Below are 23,722 nucleotides of genomic sequence, written 5' to 3'. Positions count from 1 at the left end.
ACAGTGCTGGAGCTGCTGGGTTCGTGAGGGAAGGGGAACAGTGGTGGAGCTGCTGGGTTCGTGAGGGAAATGGAACAGTGCTGGAGCTGCTGGGTTCGTGAGGGAAGGGGAACAGTGGTGGAGCTGCTGGGTTCGTGAGGGAAATGGAACAGTGCTGGAGCTGCTGGGTTCCTGAGGGAAATGAAACGGTGCTGGAGCTGCTGGGTTCGTGAGGGAAATGGAACAGTGGTGGAGCTGCTGGGTTCCTGAGGGAAGGGGAACAGTGGTGGAGCTGCTGGGTTCGTGAGGGAAGGGGAACAGTGGTGGAGCTGCTGGGTTCCTGAGGGAAGGGGAACAGTGGTGGAGCTGCTGGGTTTGTGAGGGAAGGGGAACAGTGGTGGAGCTGCTGGGTTCGTGAGGGAAATGGAACAGTGGTGGAGCTGCTGGGTTCCTGAGGGAAATGGAACAGTGCTGGAGCTGCTGGGTTCGTGAGGGAAATGGAACAGTGCTGGAGCTGCTGGGTTCGTGAGGGAAGGGGAACAGTGGTGGAGCTGCTGGGTTCGTGAGGGAAATGGAACAGTGGTGGAGCTGCTGGGTTTGTGAGGGAAATGGAACAGTGCTGGAGCTGCTGGGTTCGTGAGGGAAATGGAACAGTGGTGGAGCTGCTGGGTTCGTGAGGGAAATGGAACAGTGCTGGAGCTGCTGGGTTTGTGAGGGGAGGGGAACAGTGGTGGAGCTGCTGGGTTCGTGAGGGAAATGGAACAGTGGTGGAGCTGCTGGGTTCGTGAGGGAAATGGAACAGTGGTGGAGCTGCTGGGTTTCTGAGGGAAATGGAACAGTGCTGGAGCTGCTGGGTTCGTGAGGGAAATGGAACAGTGCTGGAGCTGCTGGGTTTGTGAGGGAAATGGAACAGTGCTGGAGCTGCTGGGTTTGTGAGGGAAATGGAACAGTGGTGGAGCTGCTGGGTTCGTGAGGGAAATGGAACAGTGCTGGAGCTGCTGGGTTCGTGAGGGAAATGGAACAGTGCTGGAGCTGCTGGGTTTCTGAGGGAAGGGGAACAGTGGTGGAGCTGCTGGGTTCGTGAGGGAAATGGAACAGTGCTGGAGCTGCTGGGTTTGTGAGGGAAGGGGAACAGTGGTGGAGCTGCTGGGTTCGTGAGGGAAATGGAACAGTGGTGGAGCTGCTGGGTTCGTGAGGGAAGGGGAACAGTGGTGGAGCTGCTGGGTTCCTGAGGGAAATGGAACAGTGGTGGAGCTGCTGGGTTCGTGAGGGAAATGGAACAGTGCTGGAGCTGCTGGGTTTCTGAGGGAAATGGAACAGTGGTGGAGCTGCTGGGTTCGTGAGGGAAATGGAACAGTGGTGGAGCTGCTGGGTTTGTGAGGGAAGGGGAACAGTGGTGGAGCTGCTGGGTTTGTGAGGGAAGGGGAACAGTGGTGGAGCTGCTGGGTTTGTGAGGGAAGGGGAACAGTGGTGGAGCTGCTGGGTTCGTGAGGGAAATGGAACAGTGGTGGAGCTGCTGGGTTCCTAAGGGAAATGGAACAGTGCTGGAGCTGCTGGGTTCGTGAGGGAAATGGAACAGTGCTGGAGCTGCTGGGTTTGTGAGGGAAGGGGAACAGTGGTGGAGCTGCTGGGTTTGTGAGGGAAATGGAACAGTGGTGGAGCTGCTGGGTTCGTGAGGGAAGGGGAACAGTGGTGGAGCTGCTGGGTTTGTGAGGGAAATGGAACAGTGGTGGAGCTGCTGGGTTTGTGAGGGAAATGGAACAGTGCTGGAGCTGCTGGGTTCGTGAGGGAAGGGGAACAGTGGTGGAGCTGCTGGGTTCGTGAGGGAAATGGAACAGTGGTGGAGCTGCTGGGTTTGTGAGGGAAATGGAACAGTGCTGGAGCTGCTGGGTTCGTGAGGGAAGGGGAACAGTGCTGGATCTACTGGGTTCGTGAGGGAAGTGGAACAGCACTGTGCAACAGGCAGGACTGTGGTTTGTTCTGCCCATCCTGAGATCTGGTGTGAAGCGTTGCGTAGCTTAGGGGAAAGTCTCATAGGAAAAACTCTTCAGGGAAAAGAACTCCTGCAGCAGGAAGAGCGAGAACAACTCGCTGCCCTCACCCACCTCACTGCAGGCACCTGAGAGGAGGTTGGAGTCAGGTGGGGGTTCATGACTCAGTGAAAGGACAAGAGGAAATGACCTTAAGGTGTGCCAAGGGAGGTTCAAATTAGTTACTATGAACACAAATTTGACTACAGGAATGGTCAGGCATTGGAATAAGTGTCCCAGATAGGTGGTGGAGTCACCAACTCTGGAGGTGTTCAAGAGGTGTCTGGACATGGGGGATGTGGTTTAGGGGTGATCATGGTGGTGGTTGGACTCAGTGATCCCGTGTGTCTCTTCCAGCCTTGATGATTCTGTGGTTCTGATTCTGTAACTGGGATCTGGAATTGAAATGCCTGACTCCCTCAGTTACAAAGTCAGATAACCGGGTTCATTCTGTGGTGCAGATCACAGTGCTCCAGCTCTCAGCCCTGCTGAAACAAGCCGACTCCAGCAAAAGAAAACTGACCCTCACCCGCCTGGCATCCGCTCCTGTCCCCTTCACTGTGCTGAGCCTGACTGGGAATCCCTGCAAGGAGGACTACCTGGCTGTGTGTGGGCTCAAGGTAAGTTCCTGCCAAACGCTTTTCCAGGGAGCTGCAGACATCAGCTCAAAGCCAGCTGTGTTTGTTTCCTCTGAGGAGTCAGCATGGAGCTGCCTCCAAAGCTCTGTCACTAATTTAGCGCCCGATTCACTTTCCTGCTAGGTAGATGAGGCAAATGAAGCAGGACCTGTATGAACAATATAATTAATGAGACAGTGTCTTGAAATAGTATTTCTTAGTGCATTTAGGCTGATTTTGTTTTAAGAGAAGAGCCAAGGTTTAGTCATGTCAAACTTAGTGTGTTATAACTAGTCTGTAGCTATTGGTGTTCTTTGGCAAGGACTCCTCTTCTTTGTATTCTCCCAAATTTAGATTCAACTTTCCCAGTGCAGAATCTACAGATGTGTTATTTAGCTGAGAAAAAGCTGCACTCTCTGTAGTTTTTTTTGGTTTTTTCTTCTCAAACCTTCATGTCAATTTATCTTTAATGCAGGAAATCTAGATTTAGATTCTTAAAATCATTATTTGCCCTGCGAGAAATGCTGACTTTTAACTCTGTTCTTGGCTTCAAAGGTTCATAAACATTTTGTTCTTATATTTGACCGAATTTCTTGATTATTCCAGGACTGCCATGTGTTAACATTCAGCAGCTCTGGATCAGTCTCTGATCATTTGGTGCTTCATCCCCAACTGGCCACTGGGAATTTCATCATCAAAGCCGTGTGGCTGCCTGGATCTCAAACAGAGCTGGCCATTGTCACTGCAGACTTTGTGAAGGTATATCTGGTCATGAGCTATTGATGATACAGCTTCTTGCAGACATCAGAGTCTGGATCCTCATGGAGTTGCGTGTGGGAGAATGGGATAATATTCTTAGAAACATAAATTTGGGATGTTTAGGCTGTTCTTGCAGGGAAAAGCAAAACCAAAGAATTCAAAGAGCAAAACCCCAAACTGTAACATCTCATAGGGGTTCCCTCAGCTCTTGTCCGTTTGCACTGTTTTGTTAATTACTGCCTTGATAATTGTTGTAGTTAATTCTTTCCTTGGTTCTTCCCACAGATTTATGATCTCTCAGTAGATGCCTTGAGTCCAACTTTCTACTTCCTCCTACCGAGTTCCAAAATCAGGGATGTCACTTTCCTGTTCAACGAGGAGGGGAAGAACATCATAGTGATCATGTCCTCTGCTGGGTACATCTACACACAGCTCATGGAGGAGGCCAGCAGTGCCCAGCACGGACCCTTCTATGTCACCAATGTGCTTGAAGTCAATCACGAGGACCTGAAGGTGCTGGTGACTTCCCTTTCTCTCTTTTTGTATCTTCCATTTGAAGGCAGAAGTTTCCTTCTTTTTTTTCCCTTCTCCTTTTAAGCCCCCGATCTAGATCAAGGAGCTTTCTCATTCCTCTAAAGAGAGAAATATCCTTACAGTAAAAGGAGGTGGGGGTGAAAATTAAACCCCTTGATCCTTTCATCTAGAAAATGGAGCATGCTTTCTGTGGCTGGCTCTGAAGTCGTGCCCAGCAGGATTTCTCAGCAGGGAGATGGCTTCAGAGCAGTGCTGCTCTCGGAGCGAGGCCCTCCAAAGGTGCAGGAGCAGAAGGGATAAATCACCATTGCTGGGGCTGGAGAGCTGGAGTGAACCTTTGTTTCTAGTCTTGGGGGTGACCTTTAAAATCTCTCCAGTGTTTTTACCCCAGCCTGCTTCAAAACAGGAATAGATGGGAAGGAGGCCCTCAGGAAGGGCTTTTATGAGCTGGGAATACAGGGAATGCTCCATGTGAGACTGTCACACGGTGCTGAGGCTCACAGCTGCGGGAGCTCAGGGTGTTACCTACAGCCTCTGGGTGTGCAGGCTCAGCATCCCCTTCCAGAGCCTTTGAAGTGTCTGATGGATGAGTTCACCCAGGAGTTCAGCTTAGAAAATTGTCATTTAGGGCTCTGTTCTCTCACTGCTGGGGAGGAGGGGCGGCTTTGGCAATAATTCCATCGTAAATTTAAAAGCCTGACAGAGTGTTTGGGGATATTTGTGTTTATGTTAAATGTTGGCATTTCTCTGGATCCCCCAGGACAGCAATGGCCAGGTGGCAGGAGGAGGGGTGTCAGTCTATTACTCCCACGTGCTGCAGATGTTGTTCTTCAGCTACTGCCAAGGCAAATCCTTCGCAGCCACCATCAGCCGGGCCAGCCTGGAAGTGCAGCGGCTCTTCCCAATTAACATCAAGAGGTGAGGATCCCGGGGGAGACTCCCTGCATTTTTATTTCTTTTCATTATTAATAAATATTGCTTATTATTAAACATTCCCAGCTCTGAATGGCCAAACCTCGTGGTGAAAATTTCCTCTTGGCTGATGATTTCTTGCTGCTTTTCATGGTCCTTCTGTCCTAATGGACTTGGATGATCCTTGGTGGTCTCTTCCAGCTCAGGAATTCCATGGTACCCCAGTTGCAGGATGATTAGAAACCAAAGCTGTCTGCTTTAGCAGTAGGCCACACATGCATTTTGTCTTCCCAGCAGGATTTCAGAGCAGAAAGGTGTGTGCAGAGCAGTGGAGCTGCACAGAGCGAGCTGCTCCTGGTGCAGCCGCTGGGATTATCGGCCCTCGCCGAGGTGGCCGAGCAGGAAACCTTCATTTCCTTTGGGCACCACTGCTGCAGCACACCTTGTGCACTGTGCGTGTTAAGGCTGATTTTCAGACTCCCTTGGGGGAAAGCAATCTCTTACTCTATGAATGTGGCAAGAAAAACCAGTTCTGTTGTGTTTTCTGATACACGGTGCTGGGCACACAGGCCGCAGACTCTTCACTAGCCTGACAAAAAGCCACTGTCACGAGTGGGCTCTGAAGGAGGGTCAAATTCCAAGAGCTCCTGAACTCCAGTCCAGTTTGGCTTAGTCTTTTTGCAGCTCTGTTTTCACTTTTTCCAGTGAGCAGTCACACATACTCTCCTGCATTGACTTTTGCTTACTGCTGCTGGGTGTGTTAAAACCTGGAACTGTTCATCTGTTCAGATAAAAAGATTCATGAAAGCCATTTATAAATTATGTCCTTGATTTGGGGCATAAAATGCAACACTGAGCAAGTTTTTCCTCGAGCTTGGAGAGAGGGATCAGGACTGAGAACTGAGATGCTCGTGCCTTCTGTCCACTGGTGACTGTATGAGGTTTCTCACCTGTAAAACAGGCACTGTTCATTGGTGCAGTGCTTGAATCCCTGCTCAGGATGAAGCTTTAACTGACTTGAACACGATGAAATTTGCATGGTTTTGCTTGTGCTGCTCTTTAAATGAATGCCATTGTGCTTATGTGCTTCGTCTCTTGCAGTTCCAATGGTGGCAGTAAGACTTCTCCAGCCCTGTGTCAGTGGTCTGAGGTGATGAACCACCCCGGCCTGGTGTGCTGTGTTCAGCAAACCACGGGTGTCCCACTGGTGGTGATGGTGAAGCCAGACACCTTCCTCATCCAGGAGATTAAGACCTTGCCAGCCAAAGCAAAGGTTAGTCAGAATTCCCTGTATTTTTGACCCTTAACATTTGGTTTCTTGTTCTATCAACCAGATCTCCAGTCTTAGCAGCTTTTCTAATGCAATGAGTTTGTTCCTCCAAGCGAGGGTTGCCAAGTCCTTGCTTTGCCTTGCAGATCCAGGACATGGTGGCCATCCGTCACACGGCCTGCAACGAGCAGCAGAGGACCACCATGATCCTGCTGTGTGAGGATGGCAGCCTGAGGATCTACATGGCCAACGTGGAGAACACGTCCTACTGGCTCCAGCCCTCTCTGCAGCCCAGCAGTGTCATCAGCATCATGAAACCCGTCCGCAAGCGCAAGGCAGCCGCCATCAGTAAGGGCTCCTCGCATGACCTTTGTAACTAATGGAGATGTAAAGATTGATCAGCATCATCTAAATACTTTAAACATTCACCTCTGACAATTACCTAAGCACTGGCTAAGTGGGTAGAATGTTTCCATAGATGTATACAGAAATAGTTTCCAAAGGAGGCCAGTTGTTTCTGCAGGTTTTTTGCCACAGCTTTGCCTGTTTAGAATGTCTTTTGTCATAAACATCTCTTTCCCCTTCTAGCAACTCGCACATCCAGCCAGGTGAACTTCCCCATTGACTTCTTTGAGCACAACCAGCAGCTCACAGACGTGGAGTTCGGAGGCAATGACCTGCTGCAGGTGTACAATGCACAGCAGATAAAGCATCGGCTCAATTCCACGGGCATGTACGTGGCCAACACAAAGGTAAGTGGGGCAATCAGGGGACTCTTTCAGGCTTCTGGGTGACATTATTGTTCATTATTGTTCATGTTGATACCATGCCTGGCCTTAAGGAGTCTGCTTTGTTCAAATGACCCCGCACAAATACCGTAATTCAGTAAACAGCGGAGGCACCTCTGCACAGATTGCTTGGCTTCAGAGGGGGTTTTTGAGCTGTGATTTGTTCTCTGCAGCCTGGGGGTTTCACCATCGAGGTGACCAACAACAACAGCACGATGGTGATGACGGGCATGCGGATCCAGATCGGCACCCAGGCCATCGAGAGAGCTCCCTCCTACCTGGAGATCTTCGGCCGCACCATGCAGCTCAACATGACCCGCGCCCGCTGGTTCGACTTCCCCTTCACCCGGGAGGAGGCCTTGCAGGCTGACAAGAAACTCACCATCTTCAGTAAGGCTTTGTGCACTGCTTGGTCTGACCCACAGATGGTTTTGTTTGGGTGGGATGAAGCTGCTTCACCTCACAGCAGGGAGTTGCCATGATCTGTTTGTTTACCCTTCAAAACCAGTCTGAGGGGGGAGCCCTGAACATTTCATAACTTTGTTTATGGCCCAGTTTCTTGCTGCAGTGAGTGAATGGTCAGTGGTTGAGCTCAGTGATTTTGTGCTGAGGGAAGAGAAGGAGAATGGCTTTGCAAAGGAGATGGCACTGTCAAGTGGCTGTGTGTTAATGGCAGTGTAATTGCTGTCCTGCCCCTGTGAAACGACACTGGTTTGTATCCAACAGCAACAGTTTTCTCAGTTTTTAAGAAATTTCTCTCATCACTACAGTTGGGGCTTCTGTGGATCCTGCTGGAGTCACCATGATGGATTCCATAAAAATTTATGGCAAAACCAAAGAGCAGTTTGGCTGGCCTGATGAGCCCCCCGAGGACTTCCCGTCTGCTTCCGTGAGCAACGTTTGTCCCCCAAACCTCAACCAAGGGAATGGCACTGGGGACACGGAGTCAGCTGCCCCTGCTGCTGCCAGTGGGACTGTCCTGGAGAGGTATTTCCACAGTCTTTCTTTTATTTCTCCTTGGAAATGGGTCGTTGTTGTGGCAGGAACTTGGGTGCACTTGTGTGCTTTTCCTAAGTGGGAGAACTGGAGGGAATTAGTGAGTTGTTCTGACTGCCTTACAAAGCAGCAACTGGAAACAGTGATTATCTGGGTAGGAGGGTTAGTGCTGGCTCTTGGTTGATCTGGTGCAGTAGATGGGTAGATCTGTGTGCATGCTTGTGCTGCCTAGTTCATGTTTTAGCAGTCTCGAGGAGCTCAAAGGAATTTCTGCTGCCTTGGTACATTCTCTCATTTCAAGCTGGCCCTTTTTCATTATCTAGAGCTCACAAAGGTCAGGCTTCTCTGAAGTTAAGCTCAGTTTTGAGGAGGGCTTTGTGTGTGACCCTTCCTTAGGCTTGTGGCTCCCACCAACTTGCCCTGTAGCCCACATGCCTCAGGCTGAACTGTTGTGCTGGGGAAAGTGTTTGGTTTTCCCCCTTATCCCTGCTGAGAGCCAAACCCCAAGGTTTATTCACCTTTAGTGAATAAATAGAACTTGTGTTCATTCTTCTATCCACGCTGTGTTTTTCTTTGAGCTCATACAGTCTGTGTCATAAAGGTTGTAGAAAGCAGCAGGGACTGGAGGGAAACAGCTCAAAGAGGAACCGGTACTGCTGAAAAATAAGCATTTTAAAGGATACATACACTGCTCCACTGGGAGGAAGTGGTGGTTAAGTTTGTCTGACTGAAATTCTCGGGTAAAGGGTCAGGGCTTGAAGTGCCAGTTAGGCCCAGTTGAGGGACCTGTTCAGCCATCCTTTAATATTTTGTCTAATAGTACATGGGATTTTTTCCTGTGTTTATTTTCCCTTTCCTTCCCTCCTCTGCTGTGACATCCCCACAAGATGTCCCTCTTGGCACGGACATGCTCTCTGGTTTTCCAGAGCAGTGGGATTATATTCTAAAAATTCAGATAAAAAAACCTATTCTTCCTATTTGGTGTTGGCTTCTAAAGGGCCTCTGGAGTAGGAGCAGCTACTGGCAGGCAGGAGGCAGCTTTTCTATCCAAGTTTGGTGTCTGAACTCGAATTTAAGCCTGGGTGGTGCTTTAAGTGGTGCTTTAAGTGGTGCTTGGCTTCTCTGTGTGAGGTGACCTGGCTCCTCTCTGTCTTTGTTTTGCTCCAGACTGGTGTATGCTGCCCAGGTAGAAAGACCCTGCTTAGACTGACGCTCCCTCAGCTTCCTGATTTCCCCATTTAATTTGCCTTTTGCTTAGAATGTGTTCTAGGGAGTTTTTCTGTGAGCTTTACACATTTTTATTTTTTTTTTCCTTTTTCTTTGCTCCCCCAAAGTTCTGACACTGAGTCCCTAACCACTCTGGACCGGTTAGTATGGCATCCTTTTCTCTGCACGAATGAGTGTGTGTCAGAGAGACAGAACACATGGTGTGGCTTTTGGTGACTGGGGTTTTTTTGTTTTCCAAGTGACATTTGCTTCTTTACATTCTGGTCATTGCATGGCAGATGGTTTAGCAAATGTAAAGATGAGGTGGTTTGCAGATTTTTGCTGTACACAGCGCAACTGTTGCTCGTTTGACAGACTCCTCTCTGCTTTGTTCCTTACTTGCGCCTTCTTATCCCACTTCTATTCCCCCCAAGCTTTATGAGGGTGGCTGTGGGGAGGGGGATGTTATTTATCACTACCACACCAGACAATTGTTCCTTCTGCCTCATATCCAATCCTACAGTGTTATTTCTCCCCTTAATGCTCTCTCTTCCCTGCTTTTTCCTGTATCTTCCTGCTCCTTCTGGTGTGTCGGGTGGCATTTCAGGTAGTTCTACCTGGGGGCATGGAGTGCTGCTACAGGGACTTTGCAGCCACTTGTAAATCAGGTTTTCCCTCGGGAGGAGTGTTTTCCCAGCCTGCCTTCCCACTGTCCAGAGCCTGAACCTCAGCATCCCTCCTCGCTTGGGGTCACACCCAGTGCTCCAAGTTAATTTCCCTCTGGAATATTTTGTGCTGAAACTCCAAATTGGAAAGAGCAACCTGTGTGAAAATAGCAAGCGAGTAGAATGTTGCTCCCTAGCAAAGTCGGTTCCGCTTTTTCCCATGTGTCATAGCCAGCCTTGATCTGCAGTCATCTGTACGTCTGGGGGCCATGGTGAATTGGGACTGTCAAGACAATCCAAGTTATCCCTGCTGCAGGCTGCGTAAGGAAATGTTTTATCCTCTTTGGGAGAGAAAAGCCCCTGTCTTTCAGCTGTGGATTATTAAAGCAGTCCTAAGTTTGTCTGTGAGCGTGAGCCAGGTTTAACTCTGGTCTGTAACACAATGAAATGATATGCATGGTGCCTGTGGCAGGTTTTATCATGCTTTGATTTTGTACTTGGCATTCGTTAGCTGTCTCTGAGCTACTCATGACTGTAGCCCGCATAAAGCAAAGTGCTAAGGAGAGAGAAGGGTTGCTGTACTCAAGCCTGCTTTCCTCTCTCCCTCCAGGCTAGTAGTGAGTTCTTTAGAAGCGCTGGAAAGCTGCTTTGCTGTGGGACCAGTCAACGAGAAGGCAAGTAACTTTCTGAATACATTCCTGAGCTTTGGAGCTGGGGGAGGAGGGGCGAGCTCAGCACTACCTCCTGCAGCCCCGGGGGCCTGATAGGAGCAGAGCCGCATCCCTTTTGCTCAGAGCACTGATCTGAAAGTTGCCTTAGCCAAAAGCATTTGAAACTAGTTTAGAATGACAATTGGCATTTGCATTTAGCGCTGGTGGGCTTGTTGTGCTGCGGAGTGAGGAGTGACCTCGTTTACAGAAACAGCAGGGTAGCAGCCCATAAATCTCAAAAGGACTTCTCTTATGTAGACATGTGAAATGTTCCCTAAATGTCAAACAGTAAATCAGAGGAGGCTGTCAAAAGGGTATTGAGGGGAGGGAGCTGCAGGTACTCTTGAGTGATGGTGAATATACTGAATAATGGGGTTTGTCTGTTCTTAGGAGAAGAATAAGATTGCAGCTCAGGAACTGGCTACTGTGCTGCTGTCCATGCCAGCCCCTTCCAGCGTGCAGCAGCAGACCAAGAGCCTCCTGGCCAGCTTGCACACCAGCCGTTCAGCCTACCACAACCACAAGGTACTGCCCAGGGCATGAGGATCTGGGGGCTCCTGGAACTTGCCAGGTCATGGCTGAGGTGCAGCACAGCCCTAGAGAGCCCTTCCTCCATGCAGCACAAGCCTCCTGCCTCATCTCCCTTTAGCTCCTGCTGCCTGCCCTGCTGGCTTTTGTGTTTCACCAGAGTTGTGTGATTCTGTGACCTTTTAGGATTAGTTGTCCTTCCTTAGATGACAGGTGCCGGATTTCCCCAGGATCTGTCCCGTGGTTGTACTTCAGCTTCTTCCTTGTGCTCAGTCAGTTGTTTTTCTATGCCTGTGTTATCTTTCACTCTACAGGATCAAGCACTACTGAGCAAAGCCATTCAGTATTTGACTTCCTCAACCAAAGAAGGAAAGGACCTTGATCCCGAGGTGTTCCAGAGGCTGGTCATCACTGCTCGATCCATTGCTATTATGAGACCCAACAATCTGGTTCACTACACGGAATCAAAGCTGCCACAGCTGGAAACAGGTAGATAAGTCTGTAATTTTCTCTAAGTTTCTGTTGTGGTAATTGAAGCTGTGCTGGGGTGTTGGGTTCCTAGTGACAGGGAATGTATTTGACACGTTTGGTAGGTGTCTGATATCCTGGTGGTGAGAACATCAAAGCCTCTGAAAAAAGCCATTTCAAATAAACTTGGTGTTACCCTCATTAAGGCTTTCCCCTGCACATTTCTGAGAGGTGTTTTTTAATCTGTGCAGAGAGTGAAGAAGGGCAGGAGGCCCAGAAGCACACAGAAGGAGAGGGCTGCACCTTCATTACCCAGCTGGTGAACCACTTCTGGAAGCTCCATGCATCAAAACCCAAAAACGCCTTCCTGGCCCCTGCCTGCCTGCCAGGTGGGAGAGCTCTTCCTTCGCTATTGGCAAGCCTGTGGCTTCTGAAGGGGCCTGATTTAAGTTTGTAAGCAGGGAAAATGACTTGTTCAGTGCTAGTGGTGCACTGAGAGCTTTGTGATGTGGAGCTGCGAATTCTGCTCCGAAGCTTTTGTTCAGGGGGATGTGCATTGTGCCAGGAAAAAGGGACTGATGATTGATTTACCCACATTTGGCTTTGTGGGTGGTGGTAGAGGATATTCAGTGGTGCTGGTATATGGAGTTCACAATATTCCATCAGACAGGCAAGGCTGGCTCAGTCTGGACTGAAAATCAATATATTTGTGCTGTTAACATTGTGCCTGGAAGTCTGCAAACAAAATGCTTCCTGCAGTGCCTCACTCTGTGCTGAAATACAGAGAGAGCTGATTCCAGTCCTGCTTTTATTCCTCTCAGGTCTCACTCACGTTGAAGCCACAGTCAATGCTTTGGTGGATATTATCCATGGGTACTGCACATGTGAGCTGGACTGTATCCATACAGCATCCAAGATCTACATGCAGATGTTGCTTTGCCCAGTACGTTATCTTGCTCTGCTCTGTAATTGCACCAGGGGAGGTTTAGGTTGGACATCAGGAAAAATTCCTTCATGGAAAGGGTTGTCCAGCCTGCCACAGGCTGCCCAGAGCACTGCTTGAGTCACTGCCTCTGGAGGGATTTAAAAGTGTAGATGTGGCACCTGGGGACATGGGTTAGGGGGATTGGCAGTGTTTGGTTTATGGCTGGACTCGATCGCAGAGGGCTTTTTGAACCTAAGTGTTGCTATGATTCTATAATGTGAAAATAATTAAATGTGGGTAGAACAAGAATACGTAGTACAGACACAAAATGCAGCCAAAAGCACCCAGCCAGAGCTGAATCAAGGAGAATTCTCTCTCTCCTTGTGTTCCAGTAATGTTTGCCATGTGCTGCATGTGAAATTACAAGTGTTGCTCTGTGGCTCCTGAGGGAAACAGGGAGCTGAGGCAGCGCCTTGTGCCCTACGTGAGCCATGGCCAAGGAGAGTCACAAGTGTATTTTTAGCCATCTTTCCCAATGCTGTGAATAAGGACTGAGAGCTTCAGCAGTGTAATGATGAACTGTTAACCCTGCAGGACCCAGCAGTGAGCTTTTCCTGCAAGCAAGCTTTGATCAGGGTGCTGAGACCGCGGAACAAGCGGAGACACGTGACCCTGCCATCGTCCCCTCGCAGCAACACTCCCATGGGTATGCCAGGGCATCCCTCTGCCTTCAGACCAGCAAGGCCTTCTTGACTGGTCAGAAAGGACAGGAAAAATAAAGTAGTCTTGTTATAAATCAGGACGGAAAAAAGACTAAAATCAGCCTTTTTCTTTTGCTCTTCCTTGCCCCTTAAACCCCTTTTAAAAATTTTATTTAATAAATGCTCACCTTTTTGTTGATGTTTTGGGATTCAAAGAGGAGATCTCTCTGAGATATTCCCCTTTCAGCGACAGGAAAATCTGATAATTTTATCTAGAGAGCAGTAATCCAGAGTTAGTATTTCTATGCATGTTTGCAGGGTCTAATAAATCAGTCAAAGATGTGTGCAGACCAGAATTAGAGCATCAGAGCTCCATCCAAGAGAGGCTTTTTAGTATTGAAGCAAATTCTAGGTGTCAGGGAGTCTCTTGGTAACTGGGGGTAGCTTGGGTTTTTCCCAGCATTAACTGCCTCACTTGGGATGGGATGAGCTGTGCATTTATGAACTCATGCTCTGCCACTCAGGAGATAAGGATGATGATGATGATGACGATGCAGAAGACAAGCTGCAGAGCTCTGGGATAGCAAATGGAGAGCACATCCGACAGGAGAGCCAGGAGCAGAGTGAGGTGGATCATGGGGACTTTGAGATGGTGGTGAGTCCAGAGCTTCTCCTTGGAGCCTTTGAAGTGTGCGAGGACTTGAGTTAAATTTAGTTCTGATGAACCTGCTTGTAGTGCTCCATTACTGGTGGTGGTCTGGGGAAAGCTCTCACTGTGTTTCCTCTCCACAGTCGGAATCCATGGTTTTGGAGACTTCTGAGAATGTGAATAATGGGAACCCTTCTCCTCTGGAGGCTCTCCTGGCTGGAGCAGAGGGCTTCCCTCCGATGCTGGATATCCCTCCAGATGCAGATGATGAGACAATGGTGGAATTGGCTATTGCCCTGAGCCTGCAACAGGATCAGCAAGGTCAGATGTGGGCACTGTTGGCAGGCAAAAGGGGGATGGAAACTGGGAAAGAAATGAAGCAAAGCTGTTGGTGTCACCACCAGTGAACCAAGGACAGCAGAACTATGAAATGTACAGAAAATGCCAGAACTAGCTACATTCTCTCAAAGAAAGATGCTCATAACTTGTGCTCTGCTTACAGGGAGCAGCAGCAGTGCCCTTGGACTGCAGAGCTTAGGACTGTCTGGCCAAGCTCCCAGCTCCTCCTCGCTGGACGCCGGAACGCTCTCAGACACAACGGCATCAGGTAACTGTTCACTGCAAGGAATCAGCTTTTTCAGATTTTGACCTAAATAATGCCTTAAAATTGGTTTGCAGATATGGTTTGGAAGAGCCAATTATTACTCTTGGCTTCTTGTATTTATGAGAGTGTACTTACAGCTTTTCCCTGCTTTGATGGACTCTCACTGTAGACTTGTGAGGAAGTTATTTCCTCTCTTTGAACTAAAGCAGACAAAACAAAGCATGTGCTGTATTTCCCTTGCATTTATAAACAACCAGACACTGTTCTTTAGGTACCTGTGCATGCCTGTGTGTTTGATGAGAAGGTTTCCTCTCGGGATGTCTCTCCTCCACTGCTTTCAGCAGCCTTAATTGTCCTGCTGCTCGCCCCAAGCTCCCTTTCCGTTTGTAGCTGAGCCCAAAGCCCGATTCCCGCGGCCCTTCCCCCTAGCGTGAGCGTCGTTTGCGGTTGTTCCCAGGCAGTGTTTTTACTTGTAACAGCTCTCTTTATTCTCTTAGCTCCAGCGTCCGACGACGAGGGCAGCACGGCGGCCACGGACGGCTCGACGCTGCGGACATCGCCCGCGGAGCACGGCGGCAGCGTGGGCTCGGAGAGCGGCGGCAGCGCCGTGGACTCGGTGGCCGGGGAGCACAGCGGTGAGTGAGCCTTGCTGCACCCCCTGCTGCACCCCCTGCTGCACCCCCTGCTGCATCCTGCTGCAACCCTGCTGCACCCTGCTCCTTCCCTGCTGCACCCCCTGCTGCACCCCCTGCTGCACCCTGCTCCTTCCCTGCTGCACCCCCTGCTGCACCCTGCTGCACCCCCTGCTGCACCCCCTGCTGCACCCCCTGCTGCACCCTGCTGCACCCTGCTCCTTCCCTGCTGCACCCCCTGCTGCACCCTGCTCCTTCCCTGCTGCACCCCCTGCTGCACCCTGCTGCACCCTGCTCCTTCCCTGCTGCACCCCCTGCTGCACCCTGCTGCACCCTGCTCCTTCCCTGCTGCACCCCCTGCTGCACCCTGCTGCACCCCCTGCTGCACCCCCTGCTGCACCCCCTGCTGCACCCTGCTGCACCCTGCTCCTTCCCTGCTGCACCCCCTGCTGCACCCTGCTCCTTCCCTGCTGCACCCCCTGCTGCACCCTGCTGCACCCTGCTCCTTCCCTGCTGCACCCCCTGCTGCACCCTGCTGCACCCTGCTCCTTCCCTGCTGCACCCCCTGCTGCACCCTGCTGCACCCCCTGCTGCACCCCCTGCTGCACCCCCTGCTGCACCCCCTGCTGCACCCTGCTCCTTCCCTGCTGCACCCCCTGCTGCACCCTGCTGCACCCTGCTCCTTTCCTGCTGCACCCCCTGCTGCACCCCCTGCTGCACCCTGCTCCTTCCCTGCTGCACCCTGCTCCTTCCCTGCTGCACCCCCTGCTGCACCCTGCTGCACCCCCTGCTGCACCCCCTGCTGCACCCTGCTCCTTCCCTGCTGCACCCCCTGCTGCACCCCCTGCTGCACCCTGCTGCACCCCCTGCTGCACCCTGCTCCTTCCCTGCTGCACACTGCTGCACCCTGCTCCTTCCCCGCTGCACCCTGCTCCTTCCCTGCTGCACCCTGCTGCACCCTCTGCTGCACCCTGCTGCACCCTGCTCCTTCCCTGCTGCACCCTGCTCCTTCCCTGCTGCACCCTGCTGCACCCTCTGCTGCACCCTGCTGCACCCTGCTCCTTCCCTGCTGCACCCTGCTGCACCCTCTGCTGCACCCTGCTGCACCCTGCTCCTTCCCTGCTGCACCCTGCTCCTTCCCTGCTGCACCCTGCTGCACCCTGCTCCTTCCCTACTGCACCCCGTGCTGCACCCTGCTGCACCCTGCTGCACCCTGCTCCTTCCCTGCTCCTTCCCTGCTGCACCCCCTGCTGCACCCTGCTCCTTCCCTACTGCACCCCGTGCTGCACCCTGCTGCACCCTGCTGCACCCTGCTCCTTCCCTGCTCCTTCCCTGCTGCACCCCCTGCTGCACCCTGCTGCACCCCCTGCTGCACCCTGCTGCACCCTGCTGCACCCTGCTCCTTCCCTGCTCCTTCCCTGCTGCACCCCCTGCTGCACCCTGCTGCACCCTGCTCCTTCCCTGCTCCTTCCCTGCTCCTTCCCTGCTGCACCCCCTGCTGCACCCTGCTGCACCCTGCTGCACCCTGCTCCTTCCCTGCTCCTTCCCTGCTGCACCCTGCTCCTTCCCTGCTGCCACAGCCTTGCCCACCATGGGAGCATGTGGGTGATTCCTGGCCCAGAGGAAATCTCAGTTCCCAGTTGGCTGCTGCCATCCATCATTTTGTGGGTTCTGCCCAAGTGCCCACAGGTGCAATATTGGCCGCTTTTCATGGGTCTCCGGAAGTGTGGAGTCTGCAGCAGGTTTTGCTGGGCTGTAATAACAGAAAAATCAAATCCCGGAATGTTTTGAGTGGGAAGGGACCTTAAAGATCATCTTGTACCAACCCCAAGGCAGGGACAGCTCCCGCTGTCCCAGGCTGCTCCAAGCCCCGTCCAACATGGCCTTGGGCACTGCCAGGGATGGTGCAGCCACAGCTGCTCTGGGCACCCTGTGCCAGGGCTTCACCACCCTCTGAGTAGAGAAATTCTTCTAACCCATCTATCCCATCTAACCCTGCCCTTGTTCAGCTTAAAGCCCCTGGTCCTGTCACTCTCTCCCCATATTACAAGTCCCTCTCCCTCCTCTTCATAAGTAGCATAAGTACCCAGTACTCTTTAAGGTACTGGGAGGCCACATCAAGGTCTCCCTGGAGCCTTTGCCTCTCAGAATGCCTAGAGCAAGACTGAGAGGATTCACTATGTTGCTGGGTAAGTTTGGATGAGATAGGATCAATTCCTCCCTTTTTAGTTTGGGACTGATACCCAGGTAAAATTATCACAGACTCTTATTTAAAAAGTTGTCTGCACTGCCCATCCAAGCCTTGTCTGAGTCAGTTTGAATGACTTCTGTGGGATCAGTTCAGTTTGGGCCACAAACATGAGGCTGGCAAATAAAAGATTTCTACAGATGCCTCTTCAGCCTCTCTTGTAGCTTTAAGAAGAGAACCAAAGCCAGCATCTCCTCAGAACCACGAGTCCAAAGTACAGCTCAGCTGTGCTGGTGGATACGAAGCAGGCAAGGTGCTTGTTGAGTTGTGCTGACATTGTCTTTTCCTCTTTTCCTTTCCTTTCCCAGTGTCTGGCCGGAGCAGTGCCTACGGGGACACGACAGCCGAGGGCCACCCGGCGGGGCCGGGCAGCGTCAGCTCCAGCACCGGCGCCATCAGCACCACCACGGGCCAGCAGGAGGGAGAGGGCTCCGAGGGGGAAGGGGAGGCAGAGGGGGACGTCCACACCAGCAACAGGCAAGAGGCTTTGTTTCCTCTTCAGGAGTAACACTGGTGCTCTGGGGGTGTTTGCAGAGGAGGGGGCTGCTGGAATTCCGGGAGTGCGATTTGCGACCGCTGGGTAACGAAAGTGGGAAGTCAGAAACACAGACTAGAGCAAACTGCCAAATCATGGAATCATGGAATATCCTGAGCTGGAAGGCACCCCACAAGGATCATCCAGTCCCAACCCCTGGCCCTGCACAGACCCCCCAACAACCCCACCCTGGGCATCCCTGGCAGCGCTGTCCAAATGCTCCTGGAGCTCTGGCAGCCTCGGGGCTGTGCCCATTCCCTGGGGAGCCTGGGCAGTGCCCCAGCACACTTTGTGCAATCACCACATAACGTGGTGCACACACACAGTGTGTGTCCCACAAAACTGCTACCTCTAGGAAGTGATGGAAAAATCCTGCATGAATCTAGTTAACACAGAATCACTGAGACCTTGGGAGCCTGTGAAAGTCACTGTTAGGACAGGAGTGTGTGCAAGAGTCCTTTGGGAACATGGGCAGTTTTTCGTCCTGTGGGAGCTCAGTCCCTTCTCCAGTGCAGTGTGGAGCTGATTTGCAGGATGTTTCCATGCAGTTGCAGTCTCCAGGTGGCCAGGCCTAGGCAGGAGGGCTCCATTGTCAGAGGTGCTCTGCATCTTTGGCATCACTTCCCTGAGAAGTCTGAAGGAGCCCTCTCCTCCCTGAGAGGATTTGATGATTTAGGGTTTCTGGGGCAGATTGCAGTGCTGTGAGGGAGGTCCTGCTGGGTGTGATGTGTTCTGTGGCGTGTCTCACTCCTGCCTCTGAACCCCCAGGCTGCACATGGTCCGGCTGATGCTGCTGGAGAGGCTGCTGCAGAATTTGCCCCAGCTGAGGAACGTGGGAGGGGTCCGGGCCATCCCCTACATGCAGGTGAGTGGGGAGGGCTCAGAGTTGAGCCCTAATCGAACTGGTCACTGCTTTCTGTTTGCACGTGCTTTTCTCTTGCTGCCCAGTCACAGTGTGAGTCCATCTGTTGCTCAGCATTCCTTACCACAGATTTTTGCTGGACGTGTGCCCTTTCTCAGTGTGACTTTACAGCTGACTGAGGAGCCTGAGGGCTCCAATCCTTGAGCTCCAGTGTGGTGGGGAAGGTCTTTGGGCTTTATACTGAATGTTCATATTAGGGTGTGATGGCACAGGCTGGATTTGGGAAAGAACACAGATAAATCAAGATAAAATCTGTGCTGTTTTGTGAAAGGTAACTATTTATCTTGAAAACATGGAAACTGCCCTCTAATAATTCTCTTGACTGCTCTTCCCAGGTTATTCTGATGCTCACAACAGATCTAGATGGAGATGATGAGAAAGACAAGGGAGCTTTGGATAACCTCCTGTCCCAGCTGATTGCAGAGCTGGGCATGGACAAAAAGGTAAAGTGCAGTGTGGGCACATGCTCTGAATCTGCTCCTTCTGGACAAGGTTTCTTTCCATGGAGGAGTTAAATGCTTGGGAGTCACAGAAACATTGCTGTGTGGATGTGTTCAGGCAGTTTATTCCTCTTGCCCCCTTTCACATAAGGTAGAAAATGACATGAGTGGAACTCCCACTGTTTCCTGGGTCTGGCATCCACAAGTGAGCATGAAAATTTGTTTTGCTGGAATTAAACTCTGAGAACAGCCATGATCAGTAAATGCATGATTGACATATGTAGCTTTTCATTTGTGTGGGACTGTTCCCTGGCAGCCAGGCCACTGCCTACCCTTCTACTGAGGCATTTGTGCTGCTTTTTTAGTCTTACTGCTTGAGCTTAAATTAGAAATGCTTCCCGAGGATCAGAGCACTGAACTTGAGAGGCTTGGGACACTGCTCAGCTCTGGGATTTAACAAGCAGGATGTGTCTTCTCTTGCAGGATGTGTCCAAGAAGAACGAGCGCTCCCCCGTGAACGAGGTGCACTTGGTGGTGATGAGGCTGCTCAGTGTGTTCATGTCCAGAACCAAGTCAGGATCCAAGACTTCCATTTGTGAGGTACATTCTCCAAATTGCTTTGTCAGGGGATGGTTTTGTCCCCCCTCTGCTCAGCTCTCACAAGACCCCACCTGGAGCATTGCACACAGTTCTGGTGTTCCCAACACGAGAACGTGTGTAACTGTTGGAGAAAGTGCAGAGGAGGCCATGGAGTTGCTCAGGGGACTGGAGCAACTCCCCTATGGAGACAGGCTGGGAAAGTTGGGAATGTTCAGCCTGCAGAATGTTGTGTGGAGACATCAGAGCACCTTCCATGGTCTGAAGAGGCTCCAGAGAAGCCAGAGAGGGACTGTTCGTCAGGAGCTGGAGTGACAGGACAAGGGGGAATGGATTCAGACTGAAAGAGGAGAAATTTAGGTCAGATATTGGGAAGAAATTCCTCCCTATGAGGGTGGAGATGGCCCAGAGAAGCTGTGGCTGGAAGTGTCCAAGGCCGGGTTGGACAGGGCTTGGAGCAGCCTTGGATCATGGAAGGTGTCCCTGCCCATGGCAGGGGTCGGAATGGGATGATGTTTAAGGTCCCTTCCCACCCAAACCATTCCATGATTCCATGATGTGCTTGGGGGACTTTTGTTCATCAAAAAGCTGCTAACTGAAAAATCCTGCAGAGGGCTTTAGAAAAATTTACAGGGAACCTGTAATGTTACCTGACTCTTGTGGAAAAAGAGTTTTGAGACTGGGACTGGAGGAAGCAGCCGTGTAAAGACAAGTGGATGCTCTTGTTTTGTGCACGGTTTCAGACTGAGCTCAGGGCAGCACATTAATGATGTTACTTCAAACGGTCTGGCAGATTTTTCCCTTGCATCTTCCCAGTGCTGAAGGGGTTAAAGAGGATTTGTAATGTGATTATTGGAAAGCAATATGCTGCTGTGTCAACGTAAAAGTCGCTAAGAGGATTCCTTAGATATTTGTTGCTAAAAGGTACAGTAATAAGGCATAAAAAGCAGTATGTGTGGTGGGAAGGAGATTAATAAAAAAGCATAGAGGTTAAAAAATTTAGTCTGAACTGCATCAAATTTTAATGAGCTTATGAGCTGTGGGGTTTGTTTGGATTTACAGGGCTGCTTTAATAGTTTTATTTACAGTAGCTTTTTCTCCAGCCTTTGTTATTCACTTGAGCTTCCCACAGAAATCAAAGCTCCTCGTCTTGCAGAATGCAGGTGGAGCAATACCTGGGTGGAGCAGAGCCTGTGAGCGGCAGCTGCAACAGGGGACTCTTTCTCTGCCAGGATTCACGCCCAGCTGGCCAAATCCCAGATAAACAAATAGAAATCCCAACTTTAAAAAAAAAAAAAAAAAAGAAGAGGGGGGAAAAAAAGGAAGGGAAAAAAGCCCTAGTCGTCTAATCCATAGCAGAGTGGCCTCTGGCACATGTGTCGAGGGGAGATTAGACTTAAGAGGAGATTTTATTTGTTTTCCTTTACTAAGCACTTGTTCAAAAGAGTCTCTGTAAATATTTGAGTTGCTTTTCATAAACACAAAAAAACCCAAAAAACCCCAACGTCAAACAAACCCCAAACTTAAAAGCTGCCTGCAAAGTCTCATCCAAACCTGCTCTCTTGCCCACACTGTCAGCAGGTGCTCAGGGCTGCCCCAGCTCTGCCCACTGCAGCTTCCCAGGTGTGTTCCTGACCCACCTCCTTCCCTCTGTTCCAGGCTTCCTCCCTGATCTCCAGTGCCACGGCAGCTGCCTTGCTGAGCTCTGGTGCTGTTGATTACTGTCTGCACGTGCTCAAGTCCCTGCTGGAGTACTGGAAGAGCCAGCAGAACGACGAGGAGCCTGTGGCCACCAGCCAGCTCCTGAAACCTCACACCACTTCCTCTCCCCCTGACATGAGCCCCTTTTTCCTCCGCCAGTACGTGAAGGTGAGTCCTGCCCCGTGCTGGGAGCTGGGCAGGGCCTGCACTGAGAGGAGGCTGCACAGAGCTGGGAACAGCAGCCCTGCACAGCGAGTTTGCCCTTAGTAGAGCAGCCAAAATGCAGCTTTTAGCACAAAGTCACAACGGGGAGTGCTCCGAGTTCTCACAGGGCAGCCCAGCTCACTGCGTCCTCCGGTGCACTCCCAACCCGGGTGTTCTGTGGAGCTGCTGTCCCTGTTCCTGGGAGAATTGTTAATCATCCTGAAGGGGAGCTGCTGACTCCAGCCCCTGACTCCTTGTGCTTGGCAGGCAGAATTCCTGAACTTAGTGTGGCAAGGAAGTGGAGCAGTGGATGGGGATTTCCAGAGTAATTCCCAGGCTCGTTCCACCGTTGTGGTGCCTTTATGCCATGGGCTGGGGTTGGTACAGGTGCAGTGCAAAAAGCCTGATTACATGTAAGAATGTCTCCTAAGTTGAAATGCTTTATTACTCCAGACTGGCTTAGCTGCCATCCAGTTCAAGGCCTTGTGCAGGTTTTTATTCACCATTTGGGAACATCCTTTGGGCTGCAAAGGGGCAGAAATCCATTGTTTTTAGAAAATCAGCAAAAGCACCCTGTCACTCGTTGTGACACCGCTCTGGCTGTGCTCAGAGCCAGAGCCTGAGGGATTTCTCTTGCTTCCAGGGTCACGCTGCAGATGTTTTTGAGGCCTACACTCAGCTCCTGACAGAGATGGTGCTGCGCCTGCCCTACCAGATCAAGAAGATTGCAGACACAAACTCCCGCATCCCCCCCGCCCATCTTCGATCACTCCTGGTTCTACTTTTTGTCTGAGGTAAGCAAGAACGTGATACACCTGCAGATTTCCACAAGGAAACTCCAGTAATGATTTCTTTCATGGGAGAGATGAGCTTTTGCAGAGCTGATCTCGGCTCCATCTTGTATTTTTAGTCCCCTTGAAAGAAGGTGAACTCTTGGTTTTGTGTTGTTCCTGTTGAACAGGAATCTGTAGGAAAACATACATGAAAAATAAGGTTGCTGTTATTTCCTGGAACTCAGTGGTTGCTGCCACAAAGCTTAGAGAGAAAACCTGCTGTGAGATGGAAAAATGTAACATCGAGCTCAGCGGTTGGAACTTGGGCCTTAAAAAAGAAATCAGGAAGATACTTGGAGTTTGTCTTCTCAGTTTGCTTCCTACTTTGCATAACAAGTTATCTTATATTTACACAAATATGAGATAGGATTTCTTAATTAGGCTTGGTTGGTTGTTTATTTGAGGTTGGAGATGACAAGGGGTGGTTTTCAGGACGCTGCAGTGTTTCTGTGCAACGTTTCTTCTGCCTGGGACTTACGGTACCTTAAAGCTGGGTGAATGCTTCTCTCATTTCTTTCCTTTTTGGAAGAAAACACACTTTCTTACTGCCCAGTGTGCCCCTGGTGAGCTCACTGCCCTGGCTTCTCTCTGCAGTACCTGATGATCCAGCAGACGCCGTTCGTGCGCCGCCAGGTCCGCAAGCTGCTGCTGTTCATCTGCGGCTCCAAGGACAAGTACCGGCAGCTGCGGGACCTGCACACGCTGGACTCGCACGTGCGGGGCATCAAAAAGCTGCTGGAGGAGCAGGGCATCTTCCTGCGGGCCAGCGTGGTCACTGCCAGCTCGGGCTCTGCCCTGCAGTACGACACCCTGATCTCCCTGGTAAGGGAAGGGGCCGTGGAGTGGCGTTGGGGTGCCAGGAATGCTGATGTGCTGTTTGATCCCATCCCCTTGTGCCCGCAGATGGAGCATTTAAAGGCTTGTGCAGAGATTGCCACGCAGAGAACAGTGAACTGGCAGAAATTCTGCATCAAGGATGACTGTGAGTTCTGTCTCGACAGGGTTTGGGGAGCAGTGGGGTCGTGGTTGGGATCAAGGCAGCTCGGATGGGGAGGCTCAGCAGAGAAGGGGAGACACAGCTGAGAGCCTTGATAGGACTGAACTGTTTCCCGTACTAATTATCCCAGTGCCCTAATTGCATCTGGGCCTTGGCTAAGGAGCAAAATACAGTGTAATGGATAACTTAGGGGAACAGGAGATCTGTGTTCTCTTGCTTGTGCTGCTGCTGTCCCAGACAGTAATTTGGGATGAGCCACTTTCCCTGGTGCA

At 51.0% G+C, this 23,722-nt stretch overlaps 1 protein-coding gene across 1 annotated transcript in view; it reads left to right on the top strand.

Moving 5' to 3' along the window:
• Nucleotides 1-23,722, top strand: part of UBR4 (ubiquitin protein ligase E3 component n-recognin 4) — an 83,876-nt gene that overhangs the window by 24,801 nt on the left and 35,353 nt on the right. The window contains 28 exon segments of the mRNA XM_032131987.1: nucleotides 2,471-2,629; nucleotides 3,233-3,385; nucleotides 3,671-3,898; nucleotides 4,680-4,837; nucleotides 5,933-6,104; nucleotides 6,248-6,449; nucleotides 6,690-6,853; nucleotides 7,063-7,279; nucleotides 7,660-7,876; nucleotides 10,367-10,430; nucleotides 10,857-10,991; nucleotides 11,309-11,483; nucleotides 11,714-11,851; nucleotides 12,284-12,405; nucleotides 12,982-13,093; nucleotides 13,613-13,743; nucleotides 13,881-14,058; nucleotides 14,240-14,344; nucleotides 14,839-14,976; nucleotides 17,530-17,698; nucleotides 18,525-18,621; nucleotides 19,014-19,121; nucleotides 19,602-19,718; nucleotides 21,375-21,584; nucleotides 22,264-22,368; nucleotides 22,370-22,414; nucleotides 23,048-23,275; nucleotides 23,357-23,435. Coding sequence (XP_031987878.1) covers nucleotides 2,471-2,629; nucleotides 3,233-3,385; nucleotides 3,671-3,898; nucleotides 4,680-4,837; nucleotides 5,933-6,104; nucleotides 6,248-6,449; nucleotides 6,690-6,853; nucleotides 7,063-7,279; nucleotides 7,660-7,876; nucleotides 10,367-10,430; nucleotides 10,857-10,991; nucleotides 11,309-11,483; nucleotides 11,714-11,851; nucleotides 12,284-12,405; nucleotides 12,982-13,093; nucleotides 13,613-13,743; nucleotides 13,881-14,058; nucleotides 14,240-14,344; nucleotides 14,839-14,976; nucleotides 17,530-17,698; nucleotides 18,525-18,621; nucleotides 19,014-19,121; nucleotides 19,602-19,718; nucleotides 21,375-21,584; nucleotides 22,264-22,368; nucleotides 22,370-22,414; nucleotides 23,048-23,275; nucleotides 23,357-23,435 — 4,126 coding nt within the window.

Source organism: Corvus moneduloides, chromosome 22 (assembly GCF_009650955.1).
Source record: "Corvus moneduloides isolate bCorMon1 chromosome 22, bCorMon1.pri, whole genome shotgun sequence".
Lineage (NCBI taxonomy): Eukaryota > Metazoa > Chordata > Aves > Passeriformes > Corvidae > Corvus > Corvus moneduloides.
The sequence above is the reverse complement of the archived record's forward strand: the minus strand, read 5'-3'. Positions and strand labels throughout refer to the sequence as shown.